Source organism: Corvus brachyrhynchos, unplaced genomic scaffold (genome assembly GCF_000691975.1).
Source record: "Corvus brachyrhynchos isolate BGI_N302 unplaced genomic scaffold, ASM69197v1 scaffold83, whole genome shotgun sequence".
Taxonomy (NCBI): Eukaryota; Metazoa; Chordata; class Aves; order Passeriformes; family Corvidae; genus Corvus; species Corvus brachyrhynchos.
Window position 1 is genome coordinate 11,376,033 of NW_008238464.1, and position 25,166 is coordinate 11,401,198.

General features: G+C 35.5%; 1 protein-coding gene across 8 annotated transcripts in view; it reads left to right on the forward strand.

Moving 5' to 3' along the window:
- Window positions 1-25,166, forward strand: part of STS (steroid sulfatase (microsomal), isozyme S) — a 111,732-nt gene that overhangs the window by 53,174 nt on the left and 33,392 nt on the right. For all 8 annotated transcript variants that reach the window (XM_017737109.1, XM_017737112.1, XM_008635882.2 and 5 more), the window contains 2 exons: window positions 14,433-14,570; window positions 23,553-23,712. In XM_017737109.1, coding sequence (XP_017592598.1) covers window positions 14,433-14,570; window positions 23,553-23,712 — 298 coding nt within the window. The remainder of the gene's footprint in view (window positions 1-14,432; window positions 14,571-23,552; window positions 23,713-25,166) is intronic.

Consider the following 25,166-nt stretch of genomic DNA (forward strand, 5'->3'; position numbering starts at 1 on the left):
CCAAGCAATGAGGATGAATCCAAGCAAGGAGGATAGGAAGTTCTGTAATGAAATGTGCTATCAACCTTTTGTTTAACCTTTCCCTCTGAGGTTTAATTTTACATATAAATGGTATGGTTGGATTTTGCTCCTTGCTTAAGGTGGGTAAGGAAAACCATTATCAGTGGGATAAAGAACACAGCAGAGATTTAAGCCAAAACTGACCTACAGGAACACAGTGATTTCTATGAATACTCAGATGAAGGTTGCAATGAGGAAACAGAATGGGGCTAACTTTATTCAAATAGATAGAGATAATCTCCAAAATACAGACTGGAAAAACAATTTTAAGGAAGAAGGTAAAGGTTTTGCACGTCGAGTGCCTCTGCATAGCAACCTTTTTAGCACAGATACCATGAAGCTTTCAAGAAAAATTACATTTGCACTGTCCTAGAAAAACTCCACAGGAATTTAGTAAGTCAGTTATCCAGAACAAGGGATCAGGATGATAGACTTTATTCGCTTTGGTGAAAGTGTTACTGTTGTCAACCTTTAACCTTCAGCCCTGAGTTAGGAACATGACTTTTGCCATCATTTTTCTTCAATAGTTGGACACTGAAAACATCTCTGTGTAGATATTTATAGAGCTTGTAATCATGGTTTTACAAAGAATGTGACTGTGCTAGTAGGAGAAGGATGTTGCCAGTAGTTGTTGCATGTCTATGAAAGAAGCCTAAACATGAAACTAAGGAACAGAGAAACTGAAAATGTCAAGGACTTTTAATCTGGGTGTTTAAAACTTCTCATCCACGCCTCTTCCTTGTACCTTCAGATAGTTTTGTAGTGGATTACCCAATACCTTAACATAGCTGATACAGCCCATAAATGCATACCAACATGCAGAAGGCACAAGTGAACATTGTAAGACTGTGAAATCAAGTACTCAAAGATAGAAAGAAATCAATCTCCCTATGTTTGTGTCTTATGGTACAGTTTTTTAGCATATGTTTACATGCCACTTCTTTTCCCACTGGAATCCTATCTCCTTGTCACTGAATGCCTTCTTAATGAGCAGCTTCTCAACACTAGGTGTATTCCTCATTGTTCAATATGAATTCTCATGTTTTATTTAACACATACTATTGAAGTTCTGTTTTGAAGACAGATTCTTTGACATTTCTCATCTTTTCTCTGTCAGTACTTTGCTACAGTGTATAACAGATTTGCAAATAAGCATTTTCACAAAGCCTTTGTAAGATAGGGGAATCTCATTAATCTGTTTCCCAGAAGAAAAACTGAGACACAGAGATGATGTTCAGTTTTACCTATTGAGATATAACTTTCTTGCTAGTCACCCACTAATCCAGATCTGGATCTATAGTAAAGCATTAGGACTTTATTCAGCTGGCATGGGATTTATGAAGGGGGAAAGATAAGTAATTCTTTTTTCATGGTCTTGATCCATGTTGGAGGTTAGAATGTGCACCTGGACTCAGGAACTCAGGTTTTCTTCTGGTCCTAGGGATTAAGTGGTGTTTTTAAAGGATAATTAAATATCTTTGCCAACATATAAACTATAATGATATGAACAGTTTCTGTGATGACTCAGGGAATGTCTTCCATCCTTTTACCATTTTTCATAGCTGGCTGCATATCAGTTAGCTGTAGAAAAAACTCTAAAACCGATCATGTGCATTTCAGTTTCAGTGTTGATACTGAGAATACTACAGATTCTTTTAAAATAATCCATGATGTTTTTTGGAGAGAGACATGAAATTTTTTCATGCTTCTTTTGAAATGTATCTTAATTTTTTTGAGGCTGTACCGCTTAAATAAAAGGTGACCTAATTCTGAGTGAAAGCAGCAATCATACAATAAAGCTTATGGCAATATTGATTCTGTATTGCTCATCAACAGACTCGTTCCTATTAGTGAATTTCCATGCAGAGATTTCACACTGCTGAATCACAAGGTTCAAATTCCAGGTGGTAATAAGCTCTTATTGATGAGGTTGATAGAACTGCCCTTTTATTGACTGTGGCTGGTAATTTTTCAATGGTACATTTGACTGCTAAAACAACCACACTATGTAATAGGCAGAGTGGTAATACTACTAAAGATCATTAATTTTCTAGAAAAATGTTGTTTATATTGCATTAAAGAAAGCTTTTTTTTTTCTTTCTGTATAATAATGAAATATAATAATGAGATAAATAATGAAATTTTTAGGGTTAGGGAAAGCAGTAGAGTAATGATGCAGTGACTAGTGAAAGGCAGGCTGGTAAAGTGGTAATTTTGCTCTGCAGCTTTTTCCCTCACCAGTTGGTTGTAAAAAAAGGCATTTATATTTTAATTTAGGATGTTGTTTGAGGAAAACTGATACTGAATCCTTATTTTTCTTTCTTACCATTCTTTTTTAATACTGATGTTTGCAGGGCAGGGATTGTGTGTTTCACAGTGTATTCAGGGTATTTTTTACTAGTTTCAATGCTTTCTTTCTGTTTTTTCTTTTTTTTGATTTTGTATACACATTTCTATTTTTAAATCATTCTCTCTCCCTACCAATGAAACTTTCTTTATAACATTTTCTCATGAAGAGCACATTGCAGTAACCATGAGAACACCGAACTGATTTTAAGTTACAGTAGTAAGCTCAGTATCCAAATGAACACCTGACCCCTAAGGGCGGAGTTGCTTACTTGGGATGAGCGAAAAAAGACTCCAGGTTAATCAAATTCTTGCCTTAGACAGCATGAAGTTATATTCCACAACTTCAGTGGATCTTGCAGCCTTATGATATCACAAAAGGGGAGGCAGAGCATCCCTCTCTCCCTTATCTCCTTTTTCCTAACCAGCTTCCAGAGAAAATAGAAAGAAGGAGAAAGAGGAGAAGAAGAGAAAAATCTTCCTTTTTAAGCAAGTGGCCTTTTAGCAAATGACTGGATGTATTCATCTATAACGTCACACTTACTTTGTCTACAATTAAGTGTGATTAACTTAGGTCCTTCAGTTTACATGGTTTTATGGTACTGTTGCCATTTCACTGTTACGAGGATAAAAGATTTTGGCTCTTTAGGCTCCTGTATCTCAGTGGTTGAGATAGCTGTGGGTTAGAAATCAAGTTTACTTTCATTTCTGAATTCAGACTGGCATTTAAAAACAAAGAAGGAAACAAGAAAAAATGCAAATGTAACTGCACTTTAATCTTAAAGAAAGGAATGGCCTAGCCCAGAAAAGCAGTATGAACTTTGGTCTTCCAGCAAATCCAAAGATAACTTAATGCCAGATGTTTGAAAGAAATTAATAGCTCGGGGTTCCTCATTATTTCTAGTAAAGTCAAGGAAGGTACTAGTTGTGGTAACGTGAAAAGTATAGCCAATATATAGTATTTCAATGTATAGTATATTGCTGTGTAAAAGTAGCAAAGTGTTTCTAATCCAGAGTTCAGTTGATTTTGTCATCACAAAATCACAGAGCATACATTAAGAAAGTAATAAATGAATAATTTTTTATTTGGTTATAATTCAAAGGTATATAACTTATCCTTTCAGTCTGACAAATGAAAAACTGGACATGAGCCAACAGTGTGAATTTGAAGCCCAGAAACTCAACCATATCCCAGTCTGCATCTAAAGCAGCATGGCCAGCAGGGGGAAGGTGGTGATTGTCCCACTACTCTGCACTTGGTAGATCCCACCTGGAGTGCTGCATGCAGCTCTGGGGTCCTCAGCACAGGAAAGATGTGGGCCTCTCAGGGCTGGCCCAGAGGATGTCTGTGAAGATGATCAGAGGGCTGGAGCACCTCTCCTATGGAGACAGACTGAGAGAGCTGGGCTCAGAGAGACCCTGGAGAAGAGAAGGCTCTAGGGAGACCTTATTGCAGCCTTTCAGTATATAAAGGAGAAAAAATTATAATAAAGACTGGAGAAAGACTTGATATCAGTACTTGTAGAGACAGGATAAGGGACAAAATTTTTAAACAACAAAAAGGTAGATTTAGATTGGATGTTGGGAAGAAATATTAGACAATGAGGATGGTCAGACACTGGAACAGGATGCCCAGAGAAGTTGCGAAAGCTGCCATCACTGGAAGTGTTCAAAGCCAGATTCTGAGTGACCTGATCTAGTGGCAGATGTCCCTTCCTATGGCAGGGAAGTTGGACTAGATGATTTTTGAAGGCCCCTTCCAAACCAATGTCAGGAGAGAGTGAGACATGATGTAACCAGCACATCCTACAGAACAAGGTTTGAACATCTTAGCAGGGTATTCTGAGCAAAGTGCTGCTATGATGGCTTTTTTACCAGCATGTTTTTAATACGGCATAAAATTGGCAGTTGTCCTTAAAAAAAAAAGCCTAAAACCTTTCTACAGGACATAGCATAAAATTGGCAGTTGTCCTTAAAAAAAAAAAAGCCTAAAACCTTTCTACAGGACATTTCCTAAATATTCTTGCCTATTTAGAGCTGAGGTACTCAGGCTCCATATCCCAAATTTCTCAGTCCAACTTTGTATGATTCTGCTGCAGTTTGCCAATCGACTTGTGCAATAACCCCCAGGTGCTGCTCATAAAAAATAGACGGCCTAGTTAATGAGAGCTTTGAGGACTTTCTTGGCAAAAAAATACTAGACAATAATATCACATTTACCTCTCAGAATGTAAACTGATTTTTGATGAGACATTTAATTATTTCCCTTGTTATAAACTAACTTTAGCAATTCATAGTAAAAGAGTAGAAGATAATTGTTTTAAATAGGAGGCACTGGTATATTAAATACGTTACCAGGAAATGTATGCAAACGTTCTATCCTACTGTTACCATATTTACGTGTTGAATCTTGATAACAATAGAGTCAGTTCCTGTGTATATTCCATACTTTTCCAGTGCCTTCTAGAGCAGAAATCTATTTGCTGCATTGTACTTACATCTCTCTGCATGTGATACTGAAACACCAGTGTGTTACAGAGCTATTCATGTAAAATGTGAAGCTTCCAAACATTTCCTGTTCAAAGACATCTGTTTATATACAACTTCTTACATTTGATTTTATAGGTTCAGAAATTATTAGTTTCTAAAATCATACATTAATAGGGAGGAACTAACCCTCTACCTTCCTGTGTATCCATAGGAACAGTGCTATTCCCATAAGAAATGTGCTGGTTGGGGCTTTCAAGTGGTTATTTGCCATCTGTTCTTTGGAGAGTTTACCTTGGCAATAACTCCTATCTTCCCCAAATAGTGTCTAATTACAGTTAGACTAATTTGTTCCGTGTATCTACGTAAATATTTCAGCTGATCTCTGGTGTTTCTGTGTGAATGAACCTTCCTCATCTTACATTTAGCCTTCAGATTTATCCTAAAAAACACATCTCACTGTGATCATTATATGCAAGGTGGAACCCTTTCAGAATTCTGCCTTGCCTTCACACAGGAAAAATGTATTGGTCAATTTTTGTAACTTCTCGTAACAAACAAAATGACACATAGCATTCATAGTGTTAAACCTTTGTGAACTCAGATTAATTAGTAATTTCATATTTAACGTACTCATTTTATTATTTTGTTATTATATGAGTCCAAATTAGAGAACAGGGAAAGAAATGAGCCTAATGATCTGATGGCCCTCTCTGATCTCATGACTCCACCATGTCTTAGGGGCATCAAATACATCTTGGCCTAAGAGGAGTCCTCAAGTATTTCCAAACCAATTTAAAACAAGAATGACATATTTCTCTTTCCAGGCCTCAGACCAGAAAAAGGCAGATTTTCTTTTTTTCCCTCGTAGGCATCTGTTGTGCTACTGAATACTACTCTGAAACTTCAACAAAACTCTTTCTGAATAGGCTGAGAATATTTTTTCAAGAGCACTTAGATGAATTAAGGAATCAAAGTGCAATTTCATAAGATAGTGAGTTACTAATCTATCATCAATCTATCATTGAGCTACTAATCTATCATCAATGAGAATGGTCTGTAAAATTATTTGCCTTCCCTTCAGAAAGGATCCTCTGGAATTTTAGTCAGCATATATTTGTCATATTTAACACACATATGTATACCGGGGGAAAAAAGCACCAAATCATAATTTGTGCCTCTCAATGTGTTTGTTTGTATTTTTTCCTTTCCTAAATTCTGAATGTCATCTAGAGGAGACAGAGTGGAGTCTACATCATTAGTGGAAAAGTCCCTTGTGACAATTTTCACAGTCAGTTTTGCCTTCTTACTGGTAGTAACAGTGTCTGTATAGAGATTCATTAACAGGTAACATGTTTTGGAGATGGTGATTTCACAGTAGGCTTTGAGTGTCTAGTAGCACTTAGTCACAAAAACTGCTGAGTTTTCCAAAAGCAGTTAGAGAAGTAGGTGAATTAACAAGTCTGCATGGTGATTGTCATGTCAAGGAGAAAAAAAAGGTGTCTTGTGTATTGGGGGTGAGTTAATGCACATCTACTTTCATGTTAGATTAGATTTGCATGATTAAAATCAGAAAACCAGGAAATTAAATTTATTGGTATTTCATTAGGAATAATAACTCAATCTTGATAAAACTCCTGTTAACCTTATGGTATGTAATTTATAACAAGTGTTTAAAACCTGCTTTCAAATTCAGCAAAGATTAAAAAATTTGGCTGCTGAAAGACAATAAATGCTTATACTCTAATGTCAGACAGTTTTACCACAGTTTGAATTTTACTTAATAAAAGTTATAAAAATGAAATAAACAATTGGCAAATACTTTGAAGTTTTCAGAAAAGTGCAGAGGATTAAAATGGGGGGTTAAATTATTTGCCCTGCTTTAAATTCTTCATAGTTCTTCATACTTTAATCTGGCAAAATGTTGTCATTATGCATTTGGATCTAGGACCATATACATATTCAGTTTAAAACTTAGTCTGACATTAATAAATGTTTAAACCTTTGAAGACGCAGAGAAGAGTTTCTTTTATCACTCCACATTTATTCAATCAGTCACAATCGGCATATATTGGAATGATAAAATACCTGAAGCCTTAACTTCACCTGACAGTCTAATTCAAAATTGAATAGTATCCCTCAGTTGTCACTACAGTTTGCCAAGGTCACACCTAAAGAAATCCCTTTCATAGTTTGGAAGAAAACATGGGAGATCTCAAAGTGGGAAATAAGACAATGTCTTTTTCATTATGCATCTTAGTTGTATGTGTGAAATGGCATCTTAGATATGTGAAAAATGAAGATGAAAATTTACCCAAAAAGTTATCACAGCTGTCATGCAAAATGCAAATGCAATGGACCCTCCTAAAATTGCATGACCATCTCTCATATTTTAGCATTTTAAGCAGGATAAAAATCAAGATTTACATTAGAAATACATAGACTTATGTTCAACAGATGTAAGGTCTAAAAGTGAATTTCAAGCAATGCATTTATTAGGTAATTTAAATACTAATAAGGAAATAGCCACTGATTAGTTATACTTTTTGACCTGTAATAATCCATAATTAGTGTTGTAGTATGGGAAACTTTTCTATCTTGCATTGTCTATATTGCTGATATACTTACAGGTGTTCAGACATCTAACTGTTTCTTTATTATGCACAGGTATTTATACATATCTAAAGTATCATTCCAACTTTCATATTTAAAAAATAATTTGAACCTATATGAATAAGAAAAATAAGAGATATGGTACTCATCTCTAGGAAAAACCTTATGCATAAGTCATATTTGGTTGATTTATTCAAAGCTGTTGAGCAGTGTGGGTACCTAATCTGCTGTGCACTATGCTGAAAATTTATCCCAAGGTTCTGAAAGACACATTATACTTATAAAACTGTATAAACAGTCACAAGAGAATTTCGAGTTTACAGCTATATGGCAATGCAAATCCAAACAAAAAGCAAGTTCACACTGACAGCTTAGCTGACTCCACATCAAAGTTGCCTTGTTTTTTGTTTAAAAAACTGCCCTTTTCTGAGCACTTCCGCTGATTTACTTGTCCTGCTCTGAGTCTAGGGGAATCTAACAGAGAAGTGTTTGATGTTCTACAGACTATCAGGACCTAACACCTTCTTATCTGATTTCTAGTAGTAAGTAGTTATATCTGGGGCAATTGCCTCACCTTACTTCACTTTGAAAAGAACACAGGATTTTTGGGACCAAATTCTTATGACAGGTGAGCTGCATAGGAAAATAAATACTTTTTGCTTTGTGTACACTGTATGTAAATCCCACCCTCAATGTATCTACAGCATGAGCAGGTGGAGCTGGATTGTGCCTGCACTAGAATTTCAGTGGAGGATTCATCAATCCTACCATGTTTAAAATTGCCAACAGTGGCAGGTCTGAACTGTCTTCTGAGCTGCAAAAAGACTGTCAGCACACCAGCAGAGACAAGAAACCCACTTCAGACCAGATCTACTGTGGTCCTTGACTGAATGTCCGTCAGTAGTGTGTGTCTTAGTTGGATTCCCAGAATTAGTCCTTAAATTTAGACTTTGAAAGAAATCCAGGTCACAAAATCCAAGAGGGCTTTGCTATGGAAACATAAATATGTTAACTGTCCGTGATTGGACTTACTGTAAATATGCACTCCTGTTATGAATTAAAACACTAATATAGATGTGGTTTTTCATAACCAGATGCTACTTTTTGGCAGAATGTCCTGTTGACGTTGGAGATCCCACTTACCTATCATAGCAGGAGCTTAGCACATTTGAGACTCCAGCTTTGTACTTTCGGAGAAGACTTCATTGTATGGATTATTTCCTTGGTATTTTCTTTAGAAATAGTAGCACGGTAGTACTGATTCAAGGCTTTGTACTTGAAGCTACACTCTGCCTTCTTTCTGCAGGAAGAACCTTATACCTTTTGTAATTGTTATGCATCTGTTTTCTGTTCTAGTCAAAGAGTTGTACTACCTAGTATTCACTCTCACATTTAAGGTTCATATGCTAATGTCCTCGTTATGAGAATCACTTGTCTTCTTAGGTGGATGTGTTCCATTGACTGGCTAGATAATGTGCCATAGCATATCCCATATCCCATAATGCTTTGTCCCAGAATTTCCACTTTACAGTGGTTGTGTTGTAGCTCTGAATGTTAAACAAGTTGCATGCAGAGTTTATGTACTGTTCACCATATGTGCAGCCACTTCTTGTGTTGCTGTCAATGGTTTTATTATTTTCCATCTTTACCTCAAATATTGTGCTCAATGACTAGGTCTGAAAGTGATAATTACTTCCCTGCTGCAGAGACAAACTGATTTACATATTTATCAAAGGGAAACTGGATGGCTCTGAGCATACCACAGGAACATTTGCATATTTATAACCTGAAATGTACAAAAGCTAAAATTAAGATAGGGATGTCTTGGTCTTAGTTATAAGCTTGTTTTAATACAAAGCTTTTAGTCAGGGGATTTTGTAATCGGATCAGTGCATTGAAATGAAGTATCTTTTCTTCATCACAGTAAATCAACATAGAGATTAAAATGATTGTTAGCTTGTGAATGATGCTATGCAGAAACTGCAACGTTAAGTTTTCATAAGGTGAAAATCTTAGCCTTTGAGCCCTGAAGAGATGGTTAACTGTGGCAAAACCTTAAACTGGTATAGCAGAAAGGGGCTCCCAAAAGGTTTACTATGTAGTAAACCTATGGGTACATAGTTGAATGGCATCAATATATTTTCTGGGAGAAATCTGGGTTTCCAAATACTTATGAATGTAGCATTAATTTGTAGGATTTTATGCATTTATTCAGAGACTTGCCACTCAGAGAGGTGAATGCCTGGAGCTGACTACAAGTTGTGATTCTGTTTAATGATGCTATTCAAAACCAAACATGAGCAGCAGTATCAAATTCTGAACAGCAAATAAAAGAACAATCAAACTGGCTCTTCTAGGCAGTGACGTGATGGTTTATTTTCCCAGGCTGATCTATTGGAATCTTTGTTCACTAATTGTCTCAAGCTTGCTGTAAGTTTCTGGATACAAGACAGGCATGTGAAAGTTTACTGTAGTTGGAAGAGTGTTACATTTACAGGAATTTCCTTTATTGTCAACTGTCTTTTCCTGAGACAGATCCTTAACTCTCCTTCCAACATGTTTTTTCTTTGAATCTGGCAAACTGCTTTAAAGCTTTCCTCACAAGTAGAGAGACTATTTTTTTCTAATGCCCAGATTACACAGAGGTATTCTGTTTCTCTGTCTTTTTATTCACAGTTTCATCAATATTCTAAATTTTTTTGAATTAATACAAATAATATTTCTTTCCTACTGATTTGAAATGATGGTAAACTAATTTTGAATAAAATGCATTTGTTCATATGCTTTTCTGACTAAACCTTTGAACACTTTTCCAAATCACTAACACATTTGTAAACACGTTACTGTTTTTTTGGTGTTTATACCTTGTTTACAAATGAATAGTCATTTTTCATAAACCCTATGTCTTCATGTAGATGCATATAGTAGGAGCTTTACATGAGTCAAAACTCAGAAATCACAATCATCATTAGTGAGGCTGGTTCAGCTACCATTCAGGCTGTGAATAAGGAGCATGGCACTGTGTTTCCTTCCAAAAAACAGTCAATTGCTCTTCTCACTTTCACATGGCTATCATTCCACTGAAATTGGCATTTTCATATTCAGAATGAAACAATTCTTTATAATTTTACACAGTTTGAAGCAAGAATAGAGAGCAGAATATAGAGAGCACTCTTCAGTATATTTCAGAAGAAACTTCACTTGAATTTTGGAATACTGATGTACTAATTAAAACAAGTAACATCTTAATGCAGTCCTCAGTCTGTTTTGTATCTTAAAAAAATATAAATGGAAGAAAAATGTCCAATGATCTAGCACCTTTGTCTGCTACAATGTTAGTCACCTACATTGTGGAATACATTCCTAGAATGGCAATGGTAGGTGTAGCTTGATCTGAAATTCCAGTTACTAAATAGCTGGAGAAATTATGCAGCTCCTTCAGCTAGATTGATTTTGATATTCAGAAATGTTGTCTTTCCAAATATGTTCTGTTTAAATCAGAAAAAAATTAACTGGTACCATCTACATGGATCAGTACAGCAGTTAATTTTTCAGAATGTGGCTTTCAAGTGAGGTATTTTAGTCTAAACTCTTTGCATTTTTATTGATAATTTCCTACTCTGGGGATAGTAAGCTATCATTGCTTTAACAAAGCCATGGTTTTCCTGAAGCTTTGACCTATTCATCCTACAGTTTCATATTCTGTATAAACTCTTTACATCCAAAAATTCTATTGAAATTTGTATTGCTTTCTGCAGCCTGCAATAGAAGTCACAGGGGACACTAAGTCAGCTGGAGCCCCATTCTTCTAGTTCAAGAGCACATGACATATGACATACTTCCAATCATATTTTATGGGTGAAGCAGTACAATTTTACCATCTTCTCTTACGCAGACATCATTTATCTGTTCACCACACTCATTAAAGTGTGTTGCTCATGGAGTTGCATGTCTAGCACTTTGGGTACGATTCATCTTACTGTCCTTGATGTCTAATATGAAAGCATTTATTTTTCAGTTATTTTCCTATCTTCTCTTTTTTAGTCAACAGGTAAAAAAGGTCTTTTTGCTGCTGTGATTCACCTCTTCCCAGGCAGCTAAAATAACTGGCATTGCCTGTGAATATTTATACATCAATTTTAATTTAATTCTAAAGTCTCTGAAATATACAGAAGTAGTGAGAGTGAAGGAGTTAAAATTAAAAAAGAATATTTTTTTAATAAGAAAACAGTAAAAGATGTGTTTTGTCTTCATGATAGTGTTTGCTTCCAAAATTTGTATAATATTGAACAAGAAAGATAACTATTTATAGACATCCACAATGCACTCTTTGCATATTTCTGCACTGGTTACCATTTAGAAATACTGGTAAGTGAATGTATTTCCTGTGTTAACAGTAGTCACATCATTCAAATGTACTTAAATGTGGCTTATCTCCTGCTAGCACACACACTTTTCTGTTTATCTACAGTTTTCATTCTAGTAGGTGCCAGTGTTCAAGATCAAAATAAAAATGGAAGGTTTGTTTGTGAATGTGTTGTGACTGCCACACTCTGACAATAATGTTTTTTGAATTATCACTATTAGTCCATCTGTACTGAAAAGTGTTGCTGCTATGATAAACTGTCATTTTAGCATTCATTAATACACCTAATGTAGTCAGTCTTCTTTGTGTTTAGAAGTCCTTTTGAAGGAAATGGAAGTTTTACCATTGGGTTTAACAAGTTTGGATGAAAATTTCTGTGCATTTTATTTGGGTGTTTTTTTCTAAAATGGGAAGCATTTGAGTGTCAGAATTTTATATTTTTTTCAGGGCAAATCAAGTTTCTCAACCTTGTTACCAAAAAAAGTCATCATAATGTCTTATATTTAATTTTAATATGAATTTTTAATTTTATGTTTAATAATCTGTGATATCAAGACACTCCTCATTGCTTCTCCTATTTTCCCAAATTAGTTGGGAAAGCAAAATGGCCATTATTGAATGGTTGCCAATGCCTTTGTTCACCAGAGATCATTTAATGTGATATACTGAGTGCAACTCACATTTTATTTTCATTTTGTTTTATATACAGGATGAATTTGAAAGTTCAATTTCATCACAGAAAATGGTGTATGTAAAAAAATACTGTTGTGCACATCACTGCACATATATTTCTTTGCACAATACCATTTATTATTATTGTCATAGTGTCATAAAATATAGCTTGATATAGGTTGGGAGGGAACTCTGGAGGTCATGTGGCTGAATACCTACACATAATGTCCTAATTTATCTTTATACTACACTTTTTTATCAGCATTGACACATTTCCAAGAGATATTGTAATCACTTAGCAAGTACATTCTCCAAACAATTTCAGAAGCCAATGGGAAATTGCCTCGTTCTTTTCTGGCACTAAGTCCACCTTATGCAGCAAGCGCATGGCTTGTCAGATGGATCTGCATGATTTTCCCTCAACCCACAAACTTTAAAATGTCAGCCTCTGTAACAGATTTTCTCAGCTCTGTTGGGAAATTTCAACTCCCACAAGGCTTCAAAATTTACATAAACAAATTCTCCTACTCTTACATTTCTTCTTTGCTCCTAGTTTACAAACAAGACCAACAGGTATCACTTAAATTTAACTGCTGATGACCCAGTCATTTGAAAAATGAAGACAGTCAACCTTTTTAAAAAGGCAGTTTTAGAATGATATAACATTAAAAGACAACTAGAAATAGTATCAATAAGTAAAGTAGTTACTCCTTATCCAGAAAAAGAACATAGCAACAGAAACAATGATCTGAAAACCATTTAGAAGGCTCTGTATTTCAAAGTTCTTATCTCATCCACTTTGGCACAATAATTGGGCATCAGATGACATGGTGGACAGGTTAGCAAATCAAAATTAACATTCAAATTGAACTATTCTTGGATGCTTAAGTAAAAGAATAAAGATTAAATGGTTGTGAAGACAGAATTATCTTTGTATGCTCTGAGATCCCTAAAGGACAGGTTCATTGTCAGGCTGATGGGAAGAATTATAATCTTAAGCTTTGGTCATTTTCCAGGACAAATAATTTTAGATTCCTCATCAGTATAAAATTCACTGGAGCAAGTTACAAAGAGCAGCTTCACTCTCATTCATACAGAAACACACTTTAAAGAATTCAGTCTAAATAGGTTTCAGTGTAATTTATATAACTGCAATCCACAGTGCCAAAGTAGTGTGAGGAGCCTTTTGTGAAAATGACACAGGAGTCCATGGTGCCTTAGAGGTACAAAACATATATCCCTGTGGATACTTCTTTTAAATGTGTGCACCTGGGTGTGTTAATTACCTTGCACATTTTGAGTTTAGTTGATTTTTTTCTATATGATGAGCTATTAAAGACTAATTATTAGGTTTGATAATGAAACCACACATACGCCAAAGGTGCTACATATATTCTCTTACTTTTTTTTTTTTGTCTTACTCTAACACTCACACTGAGATTTTTGCCATGCTGCCTCTATAGGTTGCTAGGCATCAAGGTTTTACCCCCAAACTGTGAGATCTACTCTGCATGCTGAGACTCTTTCAGATATCCTCAGTGGCTTGAATCTTCTTGCAAAGGGGTTTCCTTGATTGAGAGCAACTGCTTCCAAAGGTCACTTGCTCTCTGTGGATTACCTCTTTTCTCTGAAGTGCACAAATCCTCTCATTCTGTACTTCAAGAAACCCTGCAGCAATCGAGTCATGGTCCTGATTGCTACAAGCCCTGTGTGGTTGTGTGGTTGTGCCCTACTGTGTGCTGCATGGGCCAATTGGTGTGTATAAGAGAGTTTATGTGAAAAGTGGTCTCAAGAAGGCATAAGGACACAAATATTTATATGTGCCAAAGACCTCAAAGCTTCAAAGCTGTCTTTTTTTTTTTTTTTTTTTTTTTTTTTTGATACCTAGGGCAAGTTCTGGATGTGCTGAAGAAACATAATCTGAGTGAAAAAACTCTTGTATACTTTACATCTGACCAAGGAGCTCATGTTGAAGAAATCTCCAGTGCTGGAGAAGTCCATGGAGGATACAATGGCATATATAAAGGTGAATATTCTCTGATTGTTCTTGAAAAATGCGAGAAGAAAGCATCTCCTTGAGTTTGCACCACAACTGTAATGTACTATGTGGCCAAGGTCAAAATCTTCAATCTAATTGAAATAAAGTAAGAATGTTTGTTTTTATTCTTTCTAATGAATTTCAATGAGTCTTCTTGTCTCTTTACGAGAGATTAATTTCTTTTCATTGTTTCACTAGGTAGAGGCTGTGCTATGTTCTCCACTCATATTTCAGGGGTCAAGATCAAAGAAATCCAGTAATTTTTAAAAAGTCATTCACCCAACTTGAAGCTTCTAGTTGTAGAAAGAAGTAAACTGTCCTTAGGTCTGAATTTTTTTTCTTTTTTTTTATATATGGCAGAACTACAAAGTCTCAAAATCAACTACAAATCCAGTTGAGCCTGGAAGGCATCTCCCAAGGTCTGCAGTCCCAGCCCCTGCAGAGCAGGGTCAGCTATAGCACATTCCTCAGGATTGTATCCAGTCAAGTTATGAAAATCTCCAGTGATGGAAACTTCACAGCATCCTTGGGCAACTTTCTTTAGTGTTTGATCACACTCACCATAAAAAAAAAAATTCTTATGTTTAAATGGAGTTTTCTGTGATTTAGTTTGTGTCCATTGCCTCATATCCTGTCAGTGGCCTCCCAATGAAAAGAGTCTGACTGTCCTTTTTACTCAGGTACACTCTTTACCATGTGTCCCTACAGATGGTAAGATCCTGCTAAGCATTTTCTTCTCCAGGATAAACATCTCTCTCAGCCTCTCCTACTTAATCATTCATCACCATCCTTTGAACTCATTCCACTATGTCCAAGTCCCTTATACTGGGGAGTCCTGCACTTGGACCCACTGCTCCACGTATGTCTCACCAGGGCTGAGAAGAGAACAAGACTTACTGGAAGCATTCTTCCTGATACAGCTCAGAATGATATTGTCCTTCCTTGCCAGAAGGGCACATTGCTGGCTTATGTTCAGCTGGTTCATTAGAACCCTGCAGTCCCTCTGTGCAGAGCTGCTTTCCAGACAGTTACTGCCCAGCCTTTGCTTTGCTAGAGGTTACTGCTGTGAAGATGCAGGACTTGTTATTTCCTTTGCTGAACTTAACGGGGTTCTTTTTGGCCCATTTCTCCAAGCCTATTAAGGTCCCTTTGGATGGTAACACAACCTTCCACTCTTGCCAGATTTATATCATCTGCAAACTTCAAAAAGGAAAAAGTACAGGCATATAGAGTAAGCACTAACAATACAGTGAGGTTTTCAAGCAATAGGACCCCACAGTTTTTAGTCAGTAGGTATCTGTCTGAGAAATGACCCTTATATTTTAAGAGAGCTGCAAAGGAAATGGTACACAAGAAAAACAAGGAACGCCAAAGTCATGAGGTCTGTATATCAGATGGGTCCCCTTGGGCTAACACCAGAGTGAAATGTGTCTCGAACATTAGCACACAGGCCTTGCGTAGTGATTTAAGTAATTAAGGAACCATATGGTTACATATCTGTAGCTGTAGGCACAGCCTGAGGTGTTTTAGAAACTCTAAAAAATATTTGCCTTCTAGAGTGCCAGGCATAAGGTACAGGATAAATGAGAGGAAGCAAAAAATACTCTTGGGAATATGTTTTCTTGAGGAACTCTGATTAAATGGAGTCTTTTCTCTCAAGCCTTGCAAAATTTTGTATTCATGCTTCCAGTGCAGAGAAAAACTTGAAATAGATCTTACCTGGATTAATAAAAAAATCTGATTGATAGGTTTAGTTGGATAGTAATGGGGCTTCTTTTCAGAAAAAAAGTAAAAATTGTGTGTTTTGCAGTTAACATCTATGCTGTGCTGGCAAATTTAATATACAACGGGTCAGAAAATAATCAGAATGTAAGAAACAAAATGATTATTTGGTAAGAGATATTCTTAATAAAATTAAAATAAATTAAGAGACCCATGCGATTAGTTGAATATACTTCTAACATTTTAAAATACAATGAATTCTGCTTTATCATCTACTCACTCCATCTCCAAATCAGTCCTTAATTTAACAGGTATATTATACATAATTTTCAAAAGGACTGAAGTGGAAATGGTCAATTAATTGCATAACTATCTATTTTCATACATAGGAATTTATTCATATTAAAAGTCATGCGTGATGAAAAGTGTCCGTTCGTCTCTGGCAGAGTTAATGAGAAGCAGACCTGTGAAGCGCTGAGACTCAGGCACTGATAAGCAATGTGCCTAAAAAAGCAAAAGGACAATCTTTGTGTTGCTTGTGCTTATGTGTGCATACACTAGGAATTTGCTTCCTCTGGTTTGTAGTTTAAAAAACTGGGAGACATACACATCCTTTCTCTCTCTCTGCTAGTCAATCTCCACTAGTTATCTTTATCTGAGTGCTGTATGAATGTAAATATGAATCAAGCCACTTAACCCTCTTGTCAGAGCTAGAGCAGTATACTAAGCAATTATTGGTTCTGCCCTAAAATCAAAAGCTCTCAATCAATCTCCACAATTCTAACTCACTAATTTCTCTTGATACCTAGCCAAATAAGCACCAATAATAAAATTTAGGAAGGGTTTGGAGAGTTAAGCTAGTGCTGCAAGACTCGATGCAAAAAGGGGAAATTGCTATTTGAAGGTTTTATTACTTTGGATTCTAACTACAGAACAGTTCACCATAAATTTGGATAGCCCTTGAAATTAGAAACCACAGCTAACATAGTGTTTAAGCAGTTGCTGTTGGACACAGTCTGGTTTATCTCTGCAGTATCCCTTCTCAGAGGACGTTACACAGTAATACTGAAGTGATGGATCAAAATCTCTTTCCAGCGGCCTTTTACTGAAGATTATCAGGATCACAATCTGTGTAGTAAATAAAATCCCTAAAATCTCCTCCTAATCCTAGATAGTATGATCTTGGTTTAAGATGTGAATCCTGACAATTTAGATTCTACAAAGATTCTTTACATTAATTACATAATTTTTCATCATATAAAGATGGATTTCCACTTTGAGTCTTTCTAAAGTCTGAGCATAGCCTCTAACACTTGTCCATGAGAACACAGTGCTTTCATTTACTATTTTGAAATGGGGCAGTTGCAAATTTCATGGAATATCTTGAAATTTAATAACATCTCCTAACTGATACAGGATAAAGGAGGGAAAAGTTTTTATATCTTCCCAGCTTAGATTTGTTTTGTATACTTTTATGGTGTCTCTTTGCAGAGGAAAAATTCAGAAGATAATTGTCTCTTCCAACTCTTTTATCAATTTTAACTGATGAGTTTTTACCTGTCTCTAATTCCTTGTTATATTTCTCTGTGAATTACTTGCCATTCAAAACTGAAGTAAATATACTAAAGTAGTAAGGGGCTTAACACATAGTAGCATCAAGGTACCTTAATACTGGTTTTGGGATTTTTTGCAAAGGTTGACAGGCTGTTTGTTTTCTCTTTTTGTTTCCTGACTGTTAGTCAGATTTTGATTCATGATAACCCTTTGTCTCCTAAACCATGATTAATGTTCCAGTAACTTTTCCTGAAGGTCTTTGTCAAAGATCTTTCAAAGGTTTAAATCTAGATACAGCTTCTAAAACAAAAAATAGTGGCTATTTTAGTAAGAATTTCTTACCAACAACTGAAGGCCTTCTTACCTGAACTCATGAAGTACTCCTGGGATTTGTACAAGATACTATTAATATTTTAATTAAATTAACAATATTAGCAATTTAATACATTAATATTAACAATTTTATATTGAAATATGGAAAGTATTAGGTGTAACTGAAGTATCTTCTTAAAACTTTCTATGTAATTTTCCAGCTTTTTTTTCAGTTCCATAATATGTTGAAAGTATGAAACATTAAGGTATTGCTTGTATATATGATTTCCAGGATACCTGCACTGACTTCTTTTTAGGTGTTTTTCACTAGCTGCCTCATTGAAGCATGTCCATTTGAGCTAGTCACCATAGCTTTCTTTTAGGAGCAGAAATAAGTTTAGTTTCTCCAAATACTTTAGATTTCTACTTTCAAATAAGATGAGTAGAATAAACAAATGAATAGAATTTCCTCTATATTAACAACCAGCATAAGGTGACTGATTTGAAGGAAATCATTATATTCTTCTTTGGTACCCTGAGATTTTGCATGTAAATATTTTGTGGTAATTTTTATTTAGTTTCTTAGTGAGTAATTTCTTGAATTAGCTTCAGTGTGCTATTATATATATATATATATATATATACACACACAATTTATAGCAGTAAGCAATGAAGGCAGTAAAAACTTTTCTCTACTCTTTTTCTCACCGTAGTATTTCACTGGTACATATGCAGACAGTAGAAGTCCTCCCTCGCTATCACTTGTTGACATCTATCCCACTTTGTTACATATGGGATTTTCTGTTGAATCTCCTTACATCTCTTACTGTCTTTTGGATATGTACATGTTGCCTGTAGCTCAGACCTGCATTAGAAACACTGTCTTTGTACTTGTGAAGCACTTAGCACAGTACAGACACTTGGCTATTGTCGTGCTGGGCCATGAGTTCTGCTGTTAATGGAAGTAATGGAAGTGGAGCCAAACACTGATAAAGCCAAACTGAACAACATCAATTTTAAGTGCTTTGTGCCTTAGAAATAGGTATTATCATAGTTATTTGTTAATATCCATAAAAAATAATAATTAATGTTTCCTAAGGACTTAGACCCTTATATTTTAAATCTGCTACAGATCTGTGAGACCAAAACAAGAAATGGAGGAATCAATTACCCAATATTTTATTAAAATTTATTACTGTAATACAAGTTTATATACTGCAGTGATAAGTTAGTTCAGCAACATTTCTTGGAGCTGCTAGTAAACCTTTTCCTTCCTGTAAGCCACAGAGAAACCAGGCTGACCATTACTTTGGCCCCAGGAATCATGCTATGGCATATCTAGTGATATTTGCTGGAGTTCACTCTTGACTTGAAAGAAAGCAGTAGTTGACCCTTTCTTTTCAAGTGTACTGTACTTTTATATTCTCTCTGAAGTAATCCAGATTTTTAAATAATCAACCCATCTTGTTATTTTGACTGAAACAGAAGGTATCCTCAGAGATCATTTCATTTGGTTGGAAGAAAGGTCAGATGAAAAATGGCCAAATGAGCCATGTCTGTTCCATTCACCTATACAAGAATAATTCAGATTAAAAATTAACAAAAACAGTACATAAAACAGGTTAAAAATCAGTAAAATAAAGAGTAAATTTGCCATTGAAAATAAATTGTTGTTTGACCATTTTATAAAGTAACCAATAGTAACCCATCTTGGTTGTTGATATTTGTGGCATAAAATCTGATACAGATGGGTAGAATAATTAATTTCTTTGTATTTCTCTATCATTCAAGAGAATAAATTGGGTTTAGAAGCTTTGTTTTTAAAAGAATATATGAAGGAAAGGGTAGTATGGTTTTAATCCATGTGATTTAAGAAAGTTACTTAAAATTGTTTTCATCATTAATCATTCATAATGTTAATAGTGATTTACTGCAGAGTTCCCCTTTATTTATCATCCTTTGTAAAACCTCTATTGCCAGAGTTAGGTAATAGCTGTCAATTTAAACCAGAGGGAGAAAAAAAAAAGATGTATTCTTTTAGCTAAGATTTGAAATGAGGTCAAAATGGAAATTTGATGTCATGTTGTGGATGACTGCAGAGAGTTATGTCTGCATTTTGCCTGCTCCTGCAGGTTTTTCAGGAAAGGTGGATGTAGGCTATTGTTGAACATAACACTGAAAGGTGCAACTACTCAGAAAGTGTAGATAGCTATGCAGGAAAATACAGCCTGGTGTGTTTTACACTTTTTAAAAAATATTTTTACACAAATTAAAGTGAAAAAAATAACAAAAAGCTAGGTTCCCTAGAGTCTGCAAGGTATACAGGCTACTACGTTGCAAGTTTTTCTCTGTTCCTGTGTTGTCAAGTCTGAGCAAAATACAAAACTAATGAGCCAGATCCTTAAATATCAAGAGATTTTGTTTCAAAATAATGACATTTTGTTGGGGTTTTTTTTTTATTAGTCATTTAGATGTTTGCTACATGTTTCAAGTATCAGTAGTAAAACTTTGATTTTTTTCTTTAAGGAAAAGGAATGCAGATATCTTGAACAAAAATTAACAGCTAGAGTTTTAAAGATGATAAATGTCCAGGGATTTTTAATCATATAATAGTATTAAGCACCTCTAGTCACTTAACACAATTCTAATAAAAATGAACGCCATGTAAGCATAGATAATAGAAGATAGTCTTCTGCAATGACCTGTAATTCCTGCCCTGATTCTCTGCTATTCCCAGTCTCCAGAGATGTAAAAGAATTATGCTCCAATTAGCCTTTTGAAAAGAAAACAGCAGTCACTTCTTCATAGACGTAAGTGAGGAGAGAGCCCTGCTGTGGAATCCATTTTGCTTCTTCTACCTTACAGCAGGGCATCAGAGTTTGTGGAGTGCTCCTTTGTGCTTGGGTAATGTGCAACTTTTCTGACCTCTTCTGCGTTATTCAAGAAAATTGTACTGTGAACCTAAGCACTGTGAAAGCGACACAATATCTAGGTTTTAAGAATTGCAATGTGTGGGAATCAGATTTACCACTTACCTTGAAATTTTTCTGTCTTCAGATTAGAAAGGAGACAACAGTATAAGGAGACTTTATTTAAACATCCTCTCTAGCTAGCACTCTTACTAGGCTCTGACAGGCATACAGAAATAAAAGGAACATCATACCTAAAGCTACCTATGGTATAGATCAACTCTTGATGTTGTCTGTCTGTTGATGCTGTTCAGCCCTAAAGCTGCTGTCATTTGTACACAGAATTAGGATCTGGCTCATGAACTAAATCATTTCCCTGGCATAGCTGTTCACTGAAAGTATGTTAATTTGAGGATATCTGTAATTTTATGGCCTTATGCTTTTCTTGAATTTTGATTTGGATTTAACAACTCCTGCTCAACAGGATTTTCTATGCACCATAGCTCAGTCAGGATATTAATCTTTCCTGCTATGTAACATCTAATTCCCAACAAACTTTGAAAACTTAATGACTTTTGTACAGGGGTAGAATCATCTTTTCTATAGAAGATGTACACATTCTAGTGACATCTACACTGATCTTGACCCAACAACATTAACAACTAATCAACACGCTTTTAGCTGAAAACTTCCTTCTGCTAGGTGAAAGGTGTTCTGTGTCTCACCAAATAACAGTTTATGGACTTAAATCTCCATTTTCTTTAGACTTGTGTTTTGAAACTAATATTTTACAATAATGTAAACAAAAATAGCACATGCATCTCATTCTTAAGTTTTTGAATAGGTAGTCACACACTTCATCATGAGAATGGAATTACATTTAACTCAGTGATGACAGTATACTTTTAACAGTGTTCCAGAAGACAGACAGTCCTCTTGAGATCTTGGCACTGTTTTCAAAAAAAAAACTTAAACAGGTATTGTCACTTGACATAAGGTTGAATATTAGATAGTCTAAGTTTTCTGACATCAGACTAGGTATGTCCCTGACTATTCAATATTATGAATTCTGATAAAGCCCATGAAAAAATTAAGCAAAAATCTGATACAACAAAGAATCATGAGCTAATGGTCTTTCAGTCACAGGAAAAGGAAAAGGTAAATTTATGCACAAAAGAGTTGTCTGTCTTGAAGTTACTATTTACCTTTACGAACAGTGAAAAACCTGTATAAAACCAGGTGGATTCTTAACCCCCTTTGCTGAAATGGAAAAGATCATCAAGGAGTCAGTAAAATAGGCAGCATTTACAACAAGGGCTGTGGTGAACACCAAAGATATTGACATCTATGAGGTGTTTTGGATGTTTAAGATGCTGAGGAAACAGAACTGTTGAAGTACTTTGTTGTAATATTTTTTCTTTTGTTCTTTTTTTTACTTGAAAAGGGAGATACAGGAAAAAATAGGCCAATAGGAGTTTTGGCTGAACCATGAATTGCTATTTGATTCATTTAATGGAAGGAGTCCAACCCACATATTCCTCTTTTTCCAGAAGTTTCAAATGTATAAAACAATCTCAATTTACTGGTAAATGGCCCTGACCGTGCTTAACCACATCAAAACCCCATCTGTTTAACAGAGGTTTCTTTTTCAAGTCATGTATTAATTTCGAAGGTCACCCTGAAGTGCTTTACATAGTCAGGACTGTGTGGGACCTTGGTAATAGCATTTGTGATGCCTGTCCCTACAGAGTCGTGTCAATTATTTATTAAGTAATGGTGACCATGCTGTCATAAAATAAACCCATTGCCCTGCTGCAAAGATGTTGGGAGGACTGTGCAGTGATGGATCTTGTAGAAAAATAAATGACTGCAATGCAGTGTTGAATGCAATCGATTGATAGTGCATTTGATGCAACTGTGTTGGTTTAGAAGACAAAAAGTTCTTCACAACATCCTGAAAGTTATCATCACTGAAGGGAATTTCTTTCTAATGCACTGAATTGGAGAATTCAGTAATATACTTAAATTAGTACTTTCTTCTATATAAAGTCATTAAGCACCATTTTTAATAAAAAATCATGAACTTTCTCTGGGTCCATACCTCAGATATCTAGGTATAACTCAATATTTTTTTGATTCCTGTATTTTGGTTGTAGTTCACATGGCTGTGGGGCACACTATCTAGACCAATTTCTATATGAAGATTCCAGTGAAGTGCTTTTTAATCTCCTACAACTACTTATTTTTGTGTAATTTAAATGCATCTTATAAGCTCTCTCTAATACATATTAGTAAATTTACTGTGAGAAAGTACTACAGTAGGTCAAAAATCTAGAAAATTAAGAACAAGGCTAATACATCTCATGTAGAGATTCTAGCTAGACAAAATGTTCAATATTTGGAAATTGAATCTTACGGGGTGGCATTATCTAAGAAGAAATTGATTTCTCAGCAAACAAAACTAATTTTTCAGGTGGAAAATCAATGAACTGGGAAGGAGGTATTCGTGTTCCAGGTCTTCTCCGTTGGCCTGGAGTGGTACAGGCTGGTGTCTATATTGATGAGCCAACGAGTAACATGGATATATTTGCTACCATTGTCAAACTTGCAGATGCACAGTTACCCTCTGACAGGTATGCTCTGTAGTCATCTCTGTTTTAGAGAAAGTGTCATGAGTGTTTTGTACATTCTGGTGATATCTATTAAGTTAGAGGTGAGAATGTAAATAAGAAACTAGGTTTTATACTTGCAATATTATGTTGTCTCTTTTCATATTGAAATACTGATAGTATTTTGCAGAAACGTTGTATGTAAATACAGACTAACTTGCAGAACAAGCACCAACCACCAAAAAGATAACAGAATACCATCAGAGCAACATACTGTCAAATCAAACTTGGAATTACTTACTAAAGGCAAAAATGAATGTATTAAAAAAGGTTCTGTTCTGCATGAGTGGATGTGTTGGAAAAAGAAACTATAAGTGTAAATTACTTTAAACTTCATGATCTCATCCTTGACCTGCTTAATATAACAAAACACATCAAAATGCCAGCTAGGCTTTTCTCACAGTTTTGTTTGGGTTTTTTTTGTTTTGGTTTGGTTTGGTTTTTTTTTTTTCTCTGTACCAACTTAGTGAAAATGATCCCATACAGAGTTTTGCAGCTTGATAAGAAAAGCCACTGGACTTCTACAATTCAAAAGATGCTTTCCTGACACTGCTATATCCCCAGGCTTTGTCTTGTTTGAGAGATACAAAGTCTCAGTGGCAAGGTGCCTCTTCCTAAATGCTGTTGCTATCCAAATCCAGTAAGTGGAGAAACCTGTCGATATACATATGCTTTGAACACATGTGTGACTCACAAACAGCTTTTGAGCACAAAGCATCAAGAATCCACATGGGGAAGACCAGTGAGCAGTCACTCTGCTAATGATTATTCATTGAATGTTTGAAGGAAAGGGCAGGGCAGGACAAGTCTAAGACATGAAAAATTAGTCAGGTTGGTCCTGAGAGATGCTCTACAAGCAGTAATTCTGTCGAATATCAGAAGTTCTGATTGTTCTTAATGTGGCAGATCTTATGCATTTTGTTTTCATATTGCTTGAGTGAATACTAAGTACTGATGTTTCCTTTGATCTCTTTTATAGAAATCCAAATATACTTGCATAACTTCCACTTGCAGGTTACTCCACTGTGATTCTTCTGTGTAGACTGATGCCACAAGTACTACTTCATCTTAGGTCATGGACTAGCGTGAAGCTGAATTCTTATAGCTCCACTGAATTCTTCCTGAGAAATAAGAAAAATAAATATAATTAGTGTTCTGTCACTGTGAGAGAGCAGTTTAAAGAGGAATGGAAGAGATGCTCCTAGTTGAAGAAAAGAAATTAGTAGTTGAAAGAAAAGTCTAGTATATTCCTCTGAATCCAGCAGTTGTAGGGGTACTAGAGTACTGGAGACATTTTTCTGGAGATGCCTTTTTCCCCATCAACGGGAAGGCTGTAGAGCAGAAAGTGTTCAATAGATATGCATCTGTTAATAAGCAAGCTTGCAAGACAAGAGTCTGTTACTCAGGCAAGAAAACAT